Here is a 20,045-nt window from a genome sequence, read left to right as displayed (position 1 = left end):
AGAGTTGCATTTAAATCAAACACAAGAGTTCAAGAACAACATCATCCGCACAGACGAGGCCAAAGTGGCCATCAAATGTAGCAAAACCTAAACACAGTGTATTAACACAAAAACCTCATCAAAGTTTTAGAGATTTGAGGGGAGATGTGTCAAGCTTGAGAGAGAGAGAGAGAGAGAGAGAGAGAGAGAGAGAGAGAGAGAGAGAAAGAGAGGAGACAAATAAATTACCAGCCAATCAATCAGCTGCTGCCACTTTACAGGCTGTTTGAAAAATGACAGGAGCTGAGTGGTTGGTACTTTATCTCTCTCCACTTTCTCTCAGTGGTGATTTAGGGTAAGTATGCAACCCAATCTCTTTGCCATCACTGAGTCCATCATGAACTCTTTATACCCAAGCGCTGTACAGGAAAATGTGTGGCTATCTATCCAACAACTGAAGACTGTTTGCAACTGGCCTTCCCAAAACGAGACTCTCACCACTGCAGTCCATTCTGGATACAGCTGCGAGGCTAATCTTCCTCGCTAGACGTTCATTGTCTGCAGCTCCACTCTCTCAGTCCCTCCGTTGGTTACCTGTATTCTACCGCATTCAATATAAAATACTTTTACTCACACTAGGCCATAAACCAAACTACACCAACACTTCACTTATCTCAAAATATCTCCCAGCCCGACCTTTTCGCTACTTACAAGATCTGCGACTCTCATCCATACTCATTACTCGTTCACACTCACGATTGCAGGACTTTCATCGGGCTGCACCCACTCTGTGGAATGCCCTACCACACACAATAAGACTCTCCTCTGGTCTCCAAACCTTCAAGCGTTCCCTGAAAACTCACCTCTTCAGGCAAGCGTATCAAATTCCAGAACTGCCCACATAACTTTCATAAAACTTTCCTATCAAATTTCATCCACTCTGCACAGTCCACACACATCCTCACATGTCTTCTCATTCTTCACTTTCCCTTCCTCCCGACCCCGGTTCATCATTACTGTGTGACCATATCATACAGCCCACCAAGAACCTTTGCAATCTGGCGGACAACTATGCAATAGATAGGGGTGTAGTATGTTATGCTGGCGCTTGGGATCCCGGTGCCCAGCGTCCCATGGGATGAGCGCAAAAGAGTCCCTTTCAGGCTTGCTGCACTCGCTGTGCTGCGGGCATGGTGGCGCGCTACGCTATTTATTCTCCCTCCAGGTATGTCGTGGACACCCCATGAGGGAGAATAGTTGTCGGTATGCCGGCTGTCAGGATTCCGGCGTCGGTATGGTGAGCACCGGGATCCCGACAGCCGGCATATCAAATGCCTCCCATAGATAGCACCTATCCTTGTGTACACATGCCTATTTTCCTATAGATTGTAAGCTTGCGAGCAGGGCCTTCCTACCTCTATGACTGTTTGTTATTATTACCCAGTTTTGTTATATAATTGTTATTTCCAATTGTAAAGCACAACGGAATTTGCTGCGCTATATAAGAAACTGTTAATAAATAATAAATAATTGATCTCAAGCACTCCAACAAAGCTACACTTGAATGGCTGCTAAAGAATGTACCGTATTTTTCGGACCATAAGACGCACCTGACCATAATTTTAGAGGAGGAAAACAGGGGAAAAAATATTCTGAACCAAATAGTGTAATATAATATTTAATAAACTATACCGTTACAGTGTCTTATATAGCGCAGCAAATTCTTTTGCGCTTTACAATTGTAAACAGAGATAAAACAAATTGGGTAACAACAGACAGACTTGGAGGTAAGAGGGTCCTGCTGCAAGCTTACAATCTATACTGTAGACACAGACATCAGCTTTACAGGCCATTTACATAGAATACGGTACACAGATTTTTCTGGGACAGTGTGTGACAGAGGCAGCCACACAAGCACAGCCATAGTCACAGTACATAGCAGACGAGAACCTTTTTACCTGTCAGTTTACGCCCGAAGCAGACTACTCTGAGGAAGGACTCGGAGGAGGTGAGGGGAGGGAGCGGGGGAGTCATGTGATGCCGCCTCTCAGATGACGGTAAAGCAGAAGCAGCAGTACTTTGGAGGAGGCAAGGGGAGGAAGCGGGGGAGTCACGTTATGCCGCCTCTCAGATGACGGCGAGGCAGCAGCAGCAGTACTTTGGAGGAGACGAGGGGAGGGAGCGGGGGAGCCACGCGATGCCGCCTCTCAGATGACGGCAAAGCAGCAGCAGCAGCAGACAGGACCCGCCGCTACCCGCACTCGTAACTGCTGCCTCTCCCACCCAGTGCGCTCCCACCCAGCGCATTGAGAACGCTCCATAAGGATTTTACTCTGCTCTGTTATTCGGACCATAAGACGCATATTCGGAACATAAGACGCATGTACTTTTCCCCCCACATTTTTGGGGAGAAAAAGTGCGTCTTATGGTCCGAAAAATACGGTAATTAAGGTTTTAAAATTGCCAAGTCCAGGCCTCAACTCCTTTGAGATGCTTAGGGGGGTATGCAATTAGTGCCATTTTTTTCGTCTACCCGAAAAAAAACGGAACTAATTCGACCCACCCTAGTCAATTGCGGGCATTTTCGTCCATTTTTAATACATTTTCACCATGCCGTTTCGCCTTTTTTTTTCGAATCGGCATGGGCGAAAATGGACTTCAAAAACCATTGAAAACCCCCTGTTAATTTGACAAAACACGTGGATCAGCAGTGATTTCGCCGATCCACGAGTTTTTCTGCCAGTGCTGGCATTTTCGACAAGTTGAAAAAGCGCCACTGAAATTCAATAGCGCAAATACAAATTTGCCCTAAAAACAGCGAAAAGTGTAATTTTTTCGACTTGTCGAAAAAATGGGCACTAATTGCATACCCCCTTAGGTGGAAAGTTTAGGAGAGCTGTGCATAAACAGGTGTCCTCAAACTTCAATGAAAGGAAGACGAGGAGAGGAACAATGGCCCTCATTCCGAGTTGTTCGCTCGCAAGGCGATTTTAGCAGAGTTACACACGCTAAGCCTCCGCCTACTGGGAGTGAATCTTAGCTTCTTAAAATTGCGAACGATGTATTCGCAATATTGCGATTACAAACTACTTAGCAGTTTCAGAGTAGCTTCAGACTTACTCGGCATCTGCGATCAGTTCAGTGCTTGTCGTTCCTGGTTTGACGTCACAAACACACCCAGCGTTCGCCCAGACACTCCCCCGTTTCTCCAGCCACTCCCGCGTTTTTTCCGGAAACGGTAGCGTTTTTATCCACACGCCCATAAAACGCCGTGTTTCCGCCCAGTAACACCCATTTCCTGTCAATCACATTACGATCGCCGGAGCGAAGAAAAAGCCGTGAGTAAAAAAACTATCTTCATAGCAAAAATACTTGGCGCAGTCGCAGTGCGAACATTGCGCATGCGTACTAAGCAGAAAAACGCTGCGATGCGAAGAAAATTACAGAGCGAACGACTCGGAATGACCCCCAATATTCATCAACTACAATGCAAAATACTGTTACTCATATATAAAACAATTACTTAATGTCATGGATGGTCAAAGCTACTAAATCCTGGGATGTAGTTACTTTTTTTACCCATGGCTTCTACCTGTTGGATTTTTTTTTTGTATGGAATAAATTATCAGAATAAAAATAAATTTCTAGCATATTTGTCACATTTAGGACTTGGAGCCCGATTCAGACCTGATCGCTGCTGTGCGTTTTCGTACAGCGGGCGATTATCGATAAACTGCGCATACGTATGCACCGCATTGCGCAGCGTGCCCCAAAACAACAAGTATCGCAGACCAATCAGCTACTAACTGTCACTTTAAAGCAATCATGTATAAGAGACTTTGTTTTAAAGGTGTAATGCCTTGTATATGATTACCCTTTTTAAAAAAACGTGAAAGAATCCCGCACAGCCGCCGAACGTGGACTTCATTACATCCCGTCAGTGGCATGCAAAAAAGCCACGGCTGCTGCATCCTAGCACCTCATATACAGATTTAGGGATTCAGTTGCGCACAGATATATAAGGATCACATCAAATTAATCAGCACAGTCTCCTGGTGCAACCTTGTCACATCGCACTGCGACTACGATGCATTTTTTTTTCAACGAAAAATACACAAAAAATGACCGAAAACTAGCAGAAGTCTCACCCGGATGAAGTGCAGATGACTCTCATTTCCTAGGATCTCTAGCTGCAGCTCTTTCTCTTGCACAGTGCTCAGGATCTCATTTTTCTGCTCTAGCTGAATCTCAATCGAGTTGATGAGCTCTGCAGCTTTCCTGGACACTAGTTTCAGAAAGCGCGACTCCTCTTCCGCGATGTATCTCTGGAGCTCGCGGAACTCCTTGCAGATTAAGCGCTGAAACACATCTGATTCATTCTACAAAGCATTGGAGACAACAGTGAATTCATTGACATATGTGGACATACTGCAGATAATTATTCTTTCCTGATTGTCAAAGGTTATAAATGTTATTTAGTTTCATGCTATTTTTATTCCCTTGATATTTTTATTTGGTTTGATAAGAGGGAAGAATCAACAATTGAATACTGCACATTATTCTGAAAAGTTATGATTAAGTCTGCCAAGATCTGAAATTAATTTCTAGAGAGTTCATAGCTTTATGGATGCACTGTGCTTTTTATATAGCTATATGTATGAAATATCTGTTTTTAAGTAGAAATTGACATAACAATAGTCTAACTTCCGTGGACATAATTATACAAATTCAGAATATTGGAAAATGTATATGAAGTTTGTCAAACTTTTCTTTTCATAGTCCGTAGACATGACAATGGGACATCGAAGGGTTAACCGTTCCTGTCATGTGGATAGACAGAGAATCTTTGGAGGTCATTCTGACCCGTTCGCTCACTGCTTTTTGTCGCAGCCGAGCGAACGGGTCTCTACTGCGCATGCGCCGGTGCACTACGGCACCGGCGCACAACGGCGCCGGCGCATGCCAGACGGCCGAAGGCCGTAGCAGGGCTGCGATCGCCTCTGCCTGATTGACAGGCAGAGGCGATCGCTGGGCGGGAGGGGGCGGAATGGCGGCGTTTGGCAGTCGTTTCGTGGGAGCAGTCCGGCCAACGCAGGTGTGGCCGGACCGAACGGGGAGCGGAACGCATCGGCTGCGTGATGTCACACACAGCCGCTGCAGGCCCGGGGAGCGATGAGTAGCTCCCGGCCAGCACGCTAAAGCTGCGCTGGCCGGGAGCTACTCTTGAAGTGCAAAGGCATCACCGCTGTGCGATGCCTTTGCAATTCTGCGGGGGGGGGCGGCATTTACATGCGTGGCGGACTAGCCCTGTACTGGGCGTGTCCCCCCCCCCCCCCCCCGCATGTCAGTGTGAATGATCGTAGCTGTGCTAAATTTACGATCAACTCAGAATGACCCCCTTTGTGCAATGGATAAATGAAGACTCCCATTCATATAATCAGTCTGTTTATACCAGGTAAAGGAAAAATGTGAGCTGGTGCTCAATGAGATGAGATGTGCGCGTTGCCATATAGTACGGTAGCCTAAAATCACTGATTGGTAGTCGGAGACTCGAATGAATAATCCCTAGCACTGTAACTACCCATCTGAAGATATCTAACATCAGTGTTAGTAGAGGATCGTTAGGAGTACCCCCCTACTTGTTAATATATTTCACGACTGACTTGTTGTTGAAGAACTTCTCCTCTTAATATTCTGTTATCACCAGAAATTCTAGCGAGGAAAGATAGCGCCTTAAGGGGCTGATTCAGACCTGATTGGTGCTGTGCGTTTTTGCTCAGCAGTGATCAGATCTGAACTGCGCATGCCCTGCGTAGCCCTGCAATCAGCTCTGCCTGATTGACAGGAAGAGGTGGTTGCTGGGTGGAAGGGGTTGGTCCAGCGGCGTTTGGCCGCCGTTTAGGGAGCGCAGTCCAGCCAACGCAGGCGTGCCTGGACCATTGCGGGGGGTGGGCCGTGGCGGCTGTGTTGATGTCACGCGCAGCCGCTGCGACCCAGGCAGCGACGAGTAGCTCCCTGCCAGCGCGCAGGAGCTGCGCTGGCTGGGAGCTACTCTTTAAGTTCAAAAGCATCACCGCTGTGCGATGCTTTTGTACTTGTGCGACGGGGCAGGGACTGACATGCGGGGCGGGATAGCCCTGTGCTGGGTGTCCCCTCGCATGTCAGTGTAACTGATCGTAGATGTGCTAAATTTACCACATCTACGATCAGGTCTGAATTAGCCCCTAAATTCCATTTACCATTACACGGGTGAAGACTCTTGGAGGTTCAGACACTAATATAAACTGATCTGTATTTCACTCTTGCAAAGTTTTGACAGAGTTTTGTAGATAATATTTTGTATTGGGTGAATGTGGTTCATGGCCCATGGATTTGCTTCCATTGTTGCTACTGCAGTAGCTTCTCAATGGCCTGAGAGCACACCCTTGTTGTATTTTCAGGGTAATCTCTGAAGTTCCTCATCTGTTGTATTATGGCAGGTAAAGGTAACACATTTAAAATCCAGGACAACTACTGAAAATCTCAGTTTTTACATTAAGCATAGTTGACAAACTGAATAGCTATCCATGATTTTATAGACACACTAGAACAATGTTGATTGTTCAGGTGGGTATTGTCTTGAATATTTTAGCCATCAAATCCCTATTCAAGTATAGCTAGAAACTCTCCTGACAACTTTGACAAGGACAGGGATAAGATAACGCCTACCATTTCCTTTGGTAGATCTTCTAGAGAAAAGCTGGCCACATGTCTAAAGAATATCTAACCAACCAACCATCTAGCTGGCTGGTTGGACGAAAATCTTGCATTGTATGGAAGAGACAATTATCAATTTCCTCCCAAATACCGGAAAACAGACAAAGACGGCTGTCCCGGCAAGTTGGTTAAATATTTTTTATTACGAATTTATCTGAGCATCCATCTTCGTCCATTTTCCAGTACTTGGGAGGAAACAGCTGATTGACGTTTACTTCCATACATTACCAGATTTTCATTCCAACTAGCTAATTAGTTGGCTGGTTGAAAATGTAATCTTTGGATATATGGCCAGCTTTTTCTGGTATCTCTATGAATTCTAGAAAATAAACAAGACTTCTTGTATTATTGAGACCAAACAGAACATAAGTTCCATAACCTGCCTACATGTAATGGTACAGTTGGGCTTCTATAGCCTCAGAATTCCTTGGTCTTTATAGCCTTTCTTATTTTCCCAAAAGGCATTTATGGCTAGTCTTGTAATATTTTTTTTTTAATTTATATAGCGCCACAAGGGATCCAGAGTACATCAACAAGTAAAACAAGAAAACAGTGACTTACAGTTCAAGACAATATAGGACAAGTACAGGGTATATAAACATATCTGCAACAGCATTAAGAATGGGTTAGATAAATTCCTATTGGATAAAGATATTCAGGGTTATGGTGTGTAGGCACGCATTATAGTTAATATAACTAGTCCTAACATAAAAATAACTAGTCCTATAATAAGACTGCATAGGAGACCACAAATAGGTTGAACTCGATGGACAATTGTCTTTTTTCAACCTTAGTTACTATGTTAGTTACTATGTATTAGGGTGGCAGAAAACCAATGTATTTGGTGCCTTCGAAGGTAGTATGGAGTAGAAGATTATTTAAGTAAGAGAAGAAAAGGCACATGAGGGAAGAGGGCCCTGCTCATGAGAGCTTACATTTTAAAGGGGAGGGACAGACAGGGGTGACACAGATGGGGTAGACAGTGAGAGTGGAACAAAGGGTTACGATGCGAATTGGCTAGGTTTGGTGAAGAAGTGGGTCTTGAGAGCCCATTTAAAGTTTGTAGAGAGGTGGAGAGTCTGATAGGGTGAGGTAGAGAATTCCAGAGATAAGGAGCAGCACGAGACAAATCTTGGAGGTAGGAGTGAGGGGAAGTAATCAGCATGCAGGAGAGGCGGAGCATTAGTGGAGCGACAAAGACAGATGGGAGTGTAAGGATAAGGTCAGAGATGTAAATGGGAGAGGAGTGGGTGAGGGTTTTATAAGTGAGTGAGAGAAGCTTGAATTGGTTCTGATAGGGAAGTGAAGTTCTTGTAAGAGAGGGGAGGTGGGCATAGTATGTTTGGTGAGGAAGATGAACCTGGCTGCGGGGTATAGATTGGAGTGGAGAGAGGCATTTGTCAGGGATGCCAGATAAGAGGAGATTACAGTAGTCCAGTCTGGAGATGACCAGTGAGTGAATAAGGGTCTTAGTGGCATCCTGGGTGGGAAATGGTCTGATCCTGGAAATATTTTTGATACGAAACGGCAGGTTTGTAAGTGTTGGCAAATGTGTGGTTTAAAGAAAAGGGAATAGTCAAGGATTACTCCAAGACAACTCACTTGGGGGCTAGAAGAGATAGTAGTGCCATCAATAGATAATGAAATTGTGAGTGGTGAGGTTGTGCAGGGTTTGAAGATGATCAGCTCAGTCTTAGACATGTTGAGTTTCAGAAAGTGTTGGGACATCTAAGAAGAGATAGCAGAGAGACAGTTAGAGATACGAGTGGGGAGAGCGGGGGAGAAGTCAGAGGAGGAAAGGTAGATTTGAATACCATCAGCATAGAGATGATACTGTAATTCAAAAGAGCTAATGAGCTCACCGAAAGAGCATTGAAGATACATGCTGCAGTCCCCCTGTGATACATTAGGGTGATACTTGATATTTCTGGTTACTTGCAAAAAATGGGTGTTTTGGGGGAATACGTGGCAAAGATTTAATGATAAATGGGCCATAAAGAGATAAATCTGGGTTAAAGTATTCTCTACTTACAAAGGCTTAAAAATATCAGCTACCACACTACACAAGTACTTGATCTGCTTCTTGCTCTAGTGCCTATCTTGTCTACTTCAGAGAGAGTGAGGAAGAGAAAAAGAGAGTGTGAGTTTTTGTGTGCGCCTGTGTGTATGTTTATGTGACTATGTATGCCTCTAAGGGGGTGTGTCCGACCATTGTCCCTGTGCCAGAGCTGCCTTATCTGAAACATTTTGAAGGACAAGCCACAAGGACACCTACAGTACCTCAGTGTGACTGTGCCTATTAATCACTGTGTGTGGGAATGTCATTGTCTAAGCCATTACAGTACACAATGAGCTCACACTCTGTTCACAAAAACAAGACATTTCTGTACACAACAGGAAATTGCGAAATGGAAAGTTTCAAGTGAAACTTATGCCCATTTGTATCTGCAGCCTATTGTTAGGTAATAACAAGTTCCCCAATCTACTGCACCTGTCTGCTGTGTTTTGGGTCACTTAGATAGCAAATATTCAGGGACGCAAGAAAAAAAATTGTATCTCAAGAATGAAAATACTTGATTCTTATAATATTTATTTTTTTGGTGCTGAATTAAAATTTGTTTCTGAAAATTCTCAATCAACCCTTGATTTAACATATTTATTAACATCTGATAAAAAATACAAAATGGTAGTATAAAAAATAGCTTGGATAGATTTTCTGCTGTACTTTGCCAAAGGAATATCTCTGCACAAAAAGTATTACATTTATAAAAGTGTACCTTACATTTTTTTCAAAGTATTCGCCAGAGGAGTCTATGCAAAGTTGTATATGCTCAAGCAACTTGGAGTCCGAGTAGGTTCTGTATGTCTACTATGGCTGGACGCGTAGATGAAGGTCTCCATTGCAGCTTCCGGTGACTCAAAACGACTTCCACTCATCTTCTGCTTGATTTGTGGGAACACGAAGAAGTTGCAGCTGGCCAGGTCTGCACTGTACAGCAGGTGAAAAAGCTCCTGGATGCGTTCATGGTCCAGAAAATCCACCACTTTTCTGGACTTGTGGGCAGGTGCATTGTCAAGATGGAGAAGAGCGAGTTCTTGGACAGCCCCTGGAAATGGCTTCCAGCACTTGTGGCAGGCATTGGTTGGTGTACCAGTCCCAAGTGACAGTGCGCTGCTGCACAAGTGGTACGGTAGCCACATGACCAGTCTTGGCCACAAAAATAGACAGCATCTGCTTGGATAGGCTTCGCTTACTGTACGTCAGAACTTCTGTGGGGGCGCACCTCCAACTGGAGTCCACTGGACCGATTGTTGTTTGGTTTCATGGTTGAAACTGTAGATCCAGGATTCATCACCACTGATGACATCTCAGACAGAGTTTGAGCGACCGCCATAAAACTTGGTCAGCATATGGCGACACCAAGTCACTTGAGCCTCCTTCTGCTCTTGAGTCAGCTGATGGGGCACCCCCCATACAGAACATTGCTCAGACCAACTTTTCGTGGAGAATCAATCAGATGGTCCTGATAAGATGCCTATCTCCTTCTCTAACTGGACCACAGTCACCCTGGCATCCACCTCAACTATGGCCCTCCCGGCAGAAACATTGTCCTCAATGATGGCGGACACAGGTCAGCCGCAGTGCTCCTCATCTTCCATGGACAGTCTCCCACGCTGAAATTCTGCAAATCACTCAAACACAGTGGTTCGAGATGGTGATTCCTCCCCAAAAGCAGATCGCAGTCGGTCAAAACTTTCCTGCAGACCACTCTTATAGTCATAAAAGATCATGGCTTTCCAGTAGCTTCTGTTGAGCTCCACAACAAGTTTGTGAAGGAAGTAAACATGCTGACTTCAGTGTGCTGTGCTGCTTATATACGGTTCAGTGCCTTGACATGTCACAAGAACTTTAGTCAGAGATTACAGTTCACAACCAGTCAGTCAAAATGTGTCTATTCTACCTATGCACTGCAAATACAGAAACTTATTGCACATTCCTTGCAGGTCAAGATACAGACAGTTCTAAATAGGTGATGTTTAATTATGGCCACCCTGTACTTGAAATTGTGGTTTTTAAAGACATATAGATGCAAACAGGAGATAATGGAAGGAAGTAAAACAGATACCTTTCTTGCTGCAGATATAATAGTGAATGTTACACTATATCTTACACTATATGGTCAGAATCCTGGCTGTGGAATCCCGACTGTCTCAATCCCAATGGATGCTGATGGTGAGTATTAGGGTTAGAGTTAGTTTTACAGTTAGGGTTAGGCACTAGGTGGGAGGGTTAGGATTAAACTGCGGGAGGGGACAGTTAGAGTTATGGTGGGTACACACTGATAGATATATCTGCCGATCAATTGATATGCAGATATATCTATGGACGGATTGGGCAGTGTGCTGTGCATATACACTGCCCGATCCGTCGGGGACTGATGTCATAAACTGGGCGGACGTGTACACACGCCCGCCCAGTTCAGCTATCAGTCACCGATGGCTGCCGCAGCTTGTGTACGGGCGGCCGGCCGGTTACTCGTACACACACAGCGATGCACCAATATATCGGTGGATATATTGGCTGTCGGATGTGCTGTAGGGCCGACGCAATATGTCTGTGAACAATGGAGTTCACAGACATATCGCCCATACACACTGGCCGATATATCGGCCAGTGTGTACGGGCCTTAAGGCCGCTGAAGGGGATGATTAGAGTTAGGCTGCCGGAGGGATGGGTTAGGGTTATGTTTAAAATAGTCACCGCAAGTTGTTGGGATTGTGACTGTCGGTTTTCCACTGCCGGGAGTCTGACTGTCGGGGTCAGGGTCGGACTGGCCCACAGGGGTACAGGGAAAACCACCGGTGGGCCCCACTGCCTGAGGGCCCACTCTTTCCTCTAGGGATCAGGTTCCAGACTGTGCACTTGTAATATACATGGTAGATATGTTGCATTACACTGCACAAGACTAGTGTGCATTTCAAGCCTCTGTGGAGGCTGGCCACACCTCCTTTGTAGAATGGTCACACCCCTAAGCATGGGCCCCTATCACTGCATTCCCCCCGTGGGCCCTTCATACACCAGTCCGACACTGGTCGGGATATCGTACCCAACCCTTTTTATTGTATGCATTGCACCACTACAATGTACAGTTGCTTCCTCAGACATCAGAATGACTCAATCCAAGCAAGGTAGAATAATGTACAACAGAAGTCACTGCACCCCACTCACTATGATACGGTTCTTGTTATTGGTGAGTTTGTTTATCTGCTCCTCCAGAACTCTTCTCTCTCTCTGTAGTTCAGTCATCAGTGCAGACACATCTTCCTGTAAAGCAGTATGGGAGAGAAATGTATTATGTGGCAAGAATTATTTATAAAACGATAAAATAATAAATAAGAAAAATATCTTTATAAAAGAAAGCTACAACCAAAATTAATTCTAATAACAAGAAGATGTGGCCATGAACACTGGGGTACTGGGTCAATAAGAGAAGCACAAATAGTAGAATTGTGTTTTTTGAACTGACACTTCAGGAACATGTCATACTGGTGTACACCAAGCACAGGTTTGTCCCCATAAGCATGTCATGCTTGGTCATGGAGCAAGTTACGGATACTAAAAAATAAATAATTACTAATGGGCTCTTATAGTGAACCAACATGTATAGTACCTTTAGTGAAAAACTTTTTGTAGCTATTATGTTTTTACTAAACATGCCTGGGACAATCATGTTGGTGTAACCTGTCATAAAAGAGGATACAATTGTTGGTGTATAGCCTGTTGGTATGATGGTTACAATAAGGGCACGGCAAATGTGAAAGTGACTATTAGGTCACACAGAGCAGACATGGCGACAGGGGATATCGGTACAGGGCCCCAAGGTTCAGGGGGCCCAAAGGATAAGGGACACAAAAAACAGGACCGCAGTGCCAATATTGCTCTTAAAACCCATTGATAACATTGTTTTTAAAATTGTATTTTATTTAATATAGTTTACATTTTTTTAAATATTTAAATATTATATTATGCATATCTGCAGAATGGATCTCCTCATCAAAAGGGACACAGTGGGGCAGCGCAGTCGCATGTGATCTGACCATGCTAGTTAAGTGGTTAGTGTTTACTCCAACTGCTCAATTTAAGAAAGAAAAACAAATAATAGGATCCCAACGTACCCCCCTTTTAACTCTGTCAGTCGGTCCGGTCCCTGTGGTCCATGCTGTATTGCCGTCATTACACATGTGCTTCCTTGTCTGTCCATGACACCACCTCAAAGAGTTGGATAGCCCAACAAGAAAACCGGCCGCTGGGCTCACTGACAGTCTGAGTCAAAGGCTCCACACAGAAGCTCCCCGCAGTCCTACCGCAGAGCCCTACTTACAGTATTTATGTGTGTGTAATATGTGTGTATATATATATATATATATATATATAATATATATATATGTGTGTGTGTGTGTGTGTGTGTGTGTGTGTGTGTGTGTGTGTGTGTGTGTGTGTGTGTGTGTGTGTATATATATTTCTCTGACGTCCTAAGTGGATGCTGGGACTCCGTAAGGACCATGGGGATTAGCGACTCCGCAGGAGACTGGGCACAACTAAAGAAAGCTTTAGGACTACCTGGTGTGCACTGGCTCCTCCCTCTATGACCCTCCTCCAGACCTCAGTTAGAATTTTGTGCCCGGCTGAGCTGGATGCACACTAGGGGCTCTCCTGAGCTCCTAGAAAAAGAAAGTTTATTTTAGGTTTTTTATTTTCAGTGAGATCTGCTGGCAACAGACTCACTGCTACGAGGGACTAAGGGGAGAGAAGCAAACCTACCTGCTTGCAGCTAGCTTGGGCTTCTAAGGCTACTGGACACCATTAGCTCCAGAGGGATCGAACACAGGGCCCGACCTCGATCGTCCGTTCCCGGAGCCGCGCCGCCGTCCCCCTTACAGAGCCAGAAGCAAGAAGAGTCCTGGAAATCGGCGGCAGAAGACTTCGGTCTTCAAACAAGGTAGCGCACAGCACTGCAGCTGTGCGCCATTGCTTCCCATGCACACCTCACACTCCGGTCACTGATGGGTGCAGGGCGCTGGGGGGGGGGGGCGCCCTGGGCTGCAATATTAAGTACCTTGGCTGGCAAAAAAACACATAATATAGTCATAGAGACTATATATGTGTAAAATACCCCTGCCAGATATACATAGAAAAAAGCGGGAGAAGTCCGCCGAAAAAGGGGCGGGGCTATCTCCCTCAGCACACTGGCGCCATTTTCCCTCACAGCTCCGCTGGAAGGATCGCTCCCAGGCTCTCCCCTGCAGTTTCCAGACTACATAGGGTAAAAAAGAGAGGGGGGGGCACTAAATTTAGGCGCAATATTGTGTATACAAGCAGCTATTGGGAAAAATCACTAAGTTATAGTGTTAATCCCTGTGTTATATAGCGCTGTTGGTGTGTGCTGGCATACTCTCTCTCTGTCTCCCCAAAGGGCTTTGTGGGGTCCTGTCCTCAGTCAGAGCATTCCCTGTGTGTGTGCGGTGTGTCGGTACGGCTGTGTCGACATGTTTGATGAGGAGGCTTATGTGGAGGCGGAGCAAATGCCGATAAATGTGATGTCACCACCTGCGGGGCCGACACCTGAGTGGATGGACTTGTGGAAGGAATTACGTGAAAGTGTCAACTCCTTACATAAAAGGTTTGACGACATATCAGATGTGGGACAGCCGGCTTCTCAGCTTGTGCCTGCCCAGCTGTCTCAAAAGCCATCAGGGGCTCTAAAACGCCCGCTACCTCAGATGGCAGACACAGATGTCGACACGGATACTGAATCCAGTGTCGACGACGATGAGACAAATGTACATTCCAATAGGGCCACACGTTACATGATTGAGGCAATGAAAAATGTGTTGCACATTTCTGATATTACCCCAGGAACCACAAAAAAGGGTATTATGTTTGGGGAGAAAAAACTACCAGTGGTTTTTCCCCCATCTGAGGAATTAAATGAGGTGTGTGAAGAAGCGTGGGCTTCCCCCGATAAGAAACTGGTAATTTCTAAAAGGTTACTAATGGCGTACCCTTTCCCGCCAGAGGATAGGTCACGTTGGGAAACATCCCCTAGGGTGGATAAAGCGCTCACACGTCTGTCAAAAAAGGTGGCACTACCGTCTCCGGACACGGCCGCCCTAAAGGAGCCTGCTGATAGGAAGCAGGAGGCTATCCTGAAGTCTGTATATACACACTCAGGTATTATACTGAGACCAGCTATTGCTTCAGCATGGATGTGCAGTGCTGCAGCTGCGTGGTCAGATTCCCTGTCGGAAAATATTGATACCCTAGACAGGGACACTATATTGCTATCCATAGAGCATATAAAAGACGCAGTCTTATACATGAGAGATGCACAGAGGGATATTTGCCGGCTGGCATCTAAAATAAGTGCAATGTCCATTTCTGCCAGGAGAGGATTATGGACTCGGCAGTGGACGGGTGATGCAGATTCTAAAAGGCACATGGAAGTTTTGCCTTATAAGGGTGAGGAGTTGTTCGGGGATGGTCTCTCGGACCTCGTTTCCACAGCAACAGCTGGGAAGTCAGCATTTTTACCCCATGTTCCCTCACAGCCAAAGAAAGCACCGTATTATCAGGTACAGTCTTTTCGGCCCCATAAAGGCAAGCGGGTTAAAGGCGCGTCCTTTCTGCCCAGAGGCAGAGGTAGAGGGAAAAAGCTGCAGCATACAGCCAGTTCCCAGGAGCAAAAGTCCTCCCCTGCTTCCTCCAAGTCCACCGCATGACGCTGGGGCTCCACAGGCGGAGCCAGGTACGGTGGGGGCCCGTCTCAAAAACTTCAGCAATCAGTGGGCTCGCTCACGGGTGGATCCCTGGATCCTTCAAGTAGTATCTCAGGGGTACAAGCTGGAATTCGAGACGTCTCTCCCCCGCCATTTCCTCAAATCTGCCTTGCCAACAACTCCCTCAGGCAGGGAGGCAGTGCTAGAGGCAATTCACAAGCTGTATTCCCAGCAGGTGATAGTCAAGGTGCCCCTCCTTCAACAAGGACGGGGTTACTATTCCACAATGTTTGTGGTACCGAAACCGGACGGTTCGGTGACACCCATTTTAAATTTGAAATCCTTGAACACATATATAAAAAAATTCAAGTTCAAGATGGAATCGCTCAGGGTGGTTATTTCAAGCCTGGACGAGGGGGATTACATGGTATCACTGGACATCAAGGATGCTTACCTGCATGTCCCCATTTACCATCATCACCAGGAGTACCTCAGATTTGTGGTACAGTATTGTCATTACCAATTCCAAACGTTGCAGTTTGGTCTGTCCACGGCACCGAGGGTATTTACCTAGGTAATGGCCGAAATGATGATACTCCTTCGAAAAAAGGGAGTTTTAATTATCCCGTACTTGGACGATCTCCTGATAAAGGCGAGGTCCAGGGAGCAGTTGTTGGTCGGGGTAGCACTATCTCGGGAGGTGCTACAACAGCACGGTTGGATTCTAAATATTCCAAAGTCACAGCTGGTCCCTACGACACGTCTACTGTTCCTGGGGATGGTTCAGGACACAGAACAGAAAAAAGTGTTTCTCCCGGAGGAGAAAGCCAAGGAGCTGTCATCTCTAGTCAGAGGCCTCCTGAAACCAAAACAGGTGTCGGTGCATCACTGCACGCGAGTCCTGGGAAAAATGGTAGCTTCCTACGAAGCAATTCCATTCGGCAGGTTCCATGCAAGGACTTTTCAGTGGGACCTGTTGGACAAGTGGTCCGGATCGCATCTTCAGATGCATCGGCTGATAACCCTGTCTCCAAGGACCAGGGTGTCTCTGCTGTGGTGGCTGCAGAGTGCTCATCTTCAAGAGGGCCGCAGATTCGGCATACAGGACTGGGTCCTGGTGACCACGGATGCCAGCCTTCGAGGCTGGGGGGCAGTCACACAGGGAAGAAACTTCCAAGGACTATGGTCAAGTCAGGAGACTTCCCTACACATAAATATTCTGGAACTGAGGGCCATTTACAATGCCCTAAGTCAGGCAAAACCCCTGCTTCAAAACCAGCCGGTACTGATCCAGTCAGACAACATCACGGCAGTCGCCCATGTAAACCGACAGGGCGGCACAAGAAGCAGGACGGCGATGGCAGAAGCCACAAGGATTCTCCGATGGGCGGAAAATCACGTGTTAGCACTGTCAGCAGTGTTCATTCCGGGAGTGGACAACTGGGAAGCAGACTTCCTCAGCAGGCACGACCTCCACCCGGGAGAGTGGGGACTTCATCCAGAAGTCTTCCAGCTGATTGTAAACCATTGGGAAAGGCCACAGGTGGACATGATGGCGTCCCGCCTAAACAAAAAGCTAGAAAGATATTGCGCCAGGTCAAGAGACCCTCAGGCGATAGCTGTGGACGCTCTAGTGACACCGCGGGTGTACCGGTCGGTTTATGTGTTCCCTCCTCTTCCTCTCATACCCAAGGTACTGAGGATAATAAGGAGAAGAGGAGTAAGAACTATACTTATTGTTCCGGATTGGCCAAGAAGAGCTTGGTACCCGGAACTTCAAGAAATTATCTCAGAGGACCCATGGCCTCTGCCGCTCAGACAGGACCTGCTGCAGCAGGGGCCCTGTCTGTTCCAAGACTTACCGTGGCTGCGTTTGACGGCATGGCGGTTGAACACCGGATCCTGAAGGAAAAGGGCATTCCGGAGGAAGTCATTCCTACACTGATTAAAGCTAGGAAAGAAGTGACCGCAAACCATTATCACCGCATTTGGCGAAAATATGTTGCGTGGTGTGATGCCAGGAAGGCCCCAACGGAGGAATTTCAGCTGGGCCGTTTTCTGCACTTCCTACAGTCAGGGGTGACTATGGGCCTAAAATTGGGTTCCATTAAGGTCCAGATTTCGGCTCTATCGATTTTCTTCCAGAGAGAACTGGCTTCACTACCTGAAGTTCAGACTTTTGTTAAGGGAGTGCTGCATATTCAGCCCCCTTTTGTGCCTCCAGTGGCACCTTGGGATCTCAACGTGGTGTTGGATTTCCTAAAGTCACATTGGTTTGAGCCACTGAAAACCGTGGAATTAAAATATCTTACGTGGAAAGTGGTCATGCTGTTGGCCTTGGCTTCGGCCAGGCGTGTGTCAGAATTGGCGGCTTTGTCATGTAAAAGCCCTTATCTGATTTTCCATATGGATAGGGCAGAATTGAGGACTCGTCCCCAGTTTCTCCCTAAGGTGGTATCAGCCTTTCATTTGAACCAACCTATCGTGGTGCCTGCGGCTACTAAAGACTTGGAGGCTTCCAAGTTGTTGGACGTAGTCAGGGCCCTGAAAATTTATGTTTCCAGGACAGCTAGTGTCAGGAAAACTGACTCGTTGTTTATCCTGAATGCACCCAACAAGCTGGGTGCTCCTGCTTCAAAGCAGACTATTGCTCGCTGGATCTGTAGTACGATTCAGCTTGCACATTCTGCGGCTGGACTGCCGCATCCTCATAGGTGTGCGCAGGGGGGGGTGCCTGGTGCGCACAGGCACCCCCTAATGTCTGGCACCCTGATCTCACATGCCTGATGCAGCGATCGCCGAGCAGGCTGATTACTGTCCCCTCTGCGCTGCACCCTGTCAGGACTGCATTACTGACTGGACACCTGGGTTAATCAAGGGTGCCACTGCCACCGGCTTTCAAATTCCCGGCTCCACCACAATGTATAAAAACAGCGTGATGTGACATGATGGCGTCATGCTGCTCACACGTCCACCCGTCACACGCCTACATCTCTCCTTCTATGCTATGCCAACGCCAGCCACTGATGAGAATCAGCATGCAGCCAGCGTTCCTCTTAGGAAGACAAATTCAATACTGGCAGACGGCCGGCAGCAGCATTGACACGTCACTTGTTTTTCCAGGAGCAGCAGCAGTACTAGTCTGCGACTGTCAGTGAGTGACTGACTTGTAAGTAAGCTGCTGCAGCTTGCAGGGGAAAGAGAGGGGGAGCCAGACCAGGCTGAGGAGGAGCAGTGTAATTGCAGTAAGTGCCATCAGGGGTGTTTGTATGATGCACACCACAACATCTGACAATGTATCTGCATTATTAGGATTGGTACAAAGGTGGATATTGTATATGCGTTGACCATCAATAGATGGTGCTAGACACGCCCAAAAGGTGGTGCTAGACACACCCCTCCGATGGTGCACCCCCTAATAAAATGTGCTGCGCACGCCAGTGCGCATCCTAAATCAGTGAAAGCCCATTCCACGAGGAAGGTGGGCTCTTCTTGGGCGGCTGCCTGAGGGGTCTCGGCTCTACAACTTTGCCGAGCAGCTACTTGGTCGGGGTCAAACACATTTGCTAAATTCTACAAGTTTGACACCCTGGCTGAGGAGGACCTAGAGTTTGCCCATTCGGTGCTGCAGAGTCATCCGCACTCTCCCGCCCGTTTGGGAGCTTTGGTATAATCCCCATGGTCCTTACGGAGTCCCAGCATCCACTTAGGACGTCAGAGAAAATAAGAATTTACTTACCGATAATTCTATTTCTCGTAGTCCGTAGTGGATGCTGGGGACTCCGTCAGGACCATGGGGAATAGCGGCTCCGCAGGAGACAGGGCACAAAAGTAAAAGCTTTAGGATCAGGTGGTGTGCACTGGCTCCTCCCCCTATGACCCTCCTCCAAGCCTCAGTTAGGATACTGTGCCCGGACGAGCGTACACAATAAGGAAGGATTTTGAATCCCGGGTAAGACTCATACCAGCCACACCAATCACACTGTACAACCTGTGATCTGAACCCAGTTAACAGCATGATAACAGCGGAGCCTCTGAAAAGATGGCTCACAACAATAATAACCCGATTTTTGTAACAATAACTATGTACAAATATTGCAGACAATCCGCACTTGGGATGGGCGCCCAGCATCCACTACGGACTACGAGAAATAGAATTATCGGTAAGTAAATTCTTATTTTCTCTAACGTCCTAAGTGGATGCTGGGGACTCCGTCAGGACCATGGGGATTATACCAAAGCTCCCAAACGGGCGGGAGAGTGCGGATGACTCTGCAGCACCGAATGAGAGAACTCCAGGTCCTCCTCAGTCAGGGTGTGCCCCTGACCAAGTATCAGCTCGGCAAAGTTGTAAAGCCGAGACCCCTCGGGCAGCCGCCCAAGATGAGCCCACCTTCCTTGTGGAATGGGCATTTACATATTTTGGCTGTGGCAGGCCTGCCACAGAATGTGCAAGCTGAATTGTACTACACGTCCAACTAGCAATCGTCTGCTTAGAAGCAAGAGCACCCAGTTTGTTGGGTGCATACAGG

General features: G+C 46.7%; 1 protein-coding gene across 2 annotated transcripts in view; it reads right to left on the bottom strand.

Annotated features, from left to right (window-relative positions):
• TRIM50 (tripartite motif containing 50) overlaps positions 1-20,045 on the bottom strand; it is an 81,230-nt gene that overhangs the window by 24,298 nt on the left and 36,887 nt on the right. For both annotated transcript variants that reach the window (XM_063956146.1, XM_063956147.1), the window contains 2 exons: positions 11,966-12,061; positions 4,128-4,358 (listed from right to left, as the gene is read on the bottom strand). In XM_063956146.1, coding sequence (XP_063812216.1) covers positions 4,128-4,358; positions 11,966-12,061 — 327 coding nt within the window. The remainder of the gene's footprint in view (positions 1-4,127; positions 4,359-11,965; positions 12,062-20,045) is intronic.

Source organism: Pseudophryne corroboree, chromosome 2 (assembly GCF_028390025.1).
Source record: "Pseudophryne corroboree isolate aPseCor3 chromosome 2, aPseCor3.hap2, whole genome shotgun sequence".
NCBI lineage: Eukaryota > Metazoa > Chordata > Amphibia > Anura > Myobatrachidae > Pseudophryne > Pseudophryne corroboree.
This window is presented reverse-complemented; position numbering and strand designations above follow the sequence as displayed.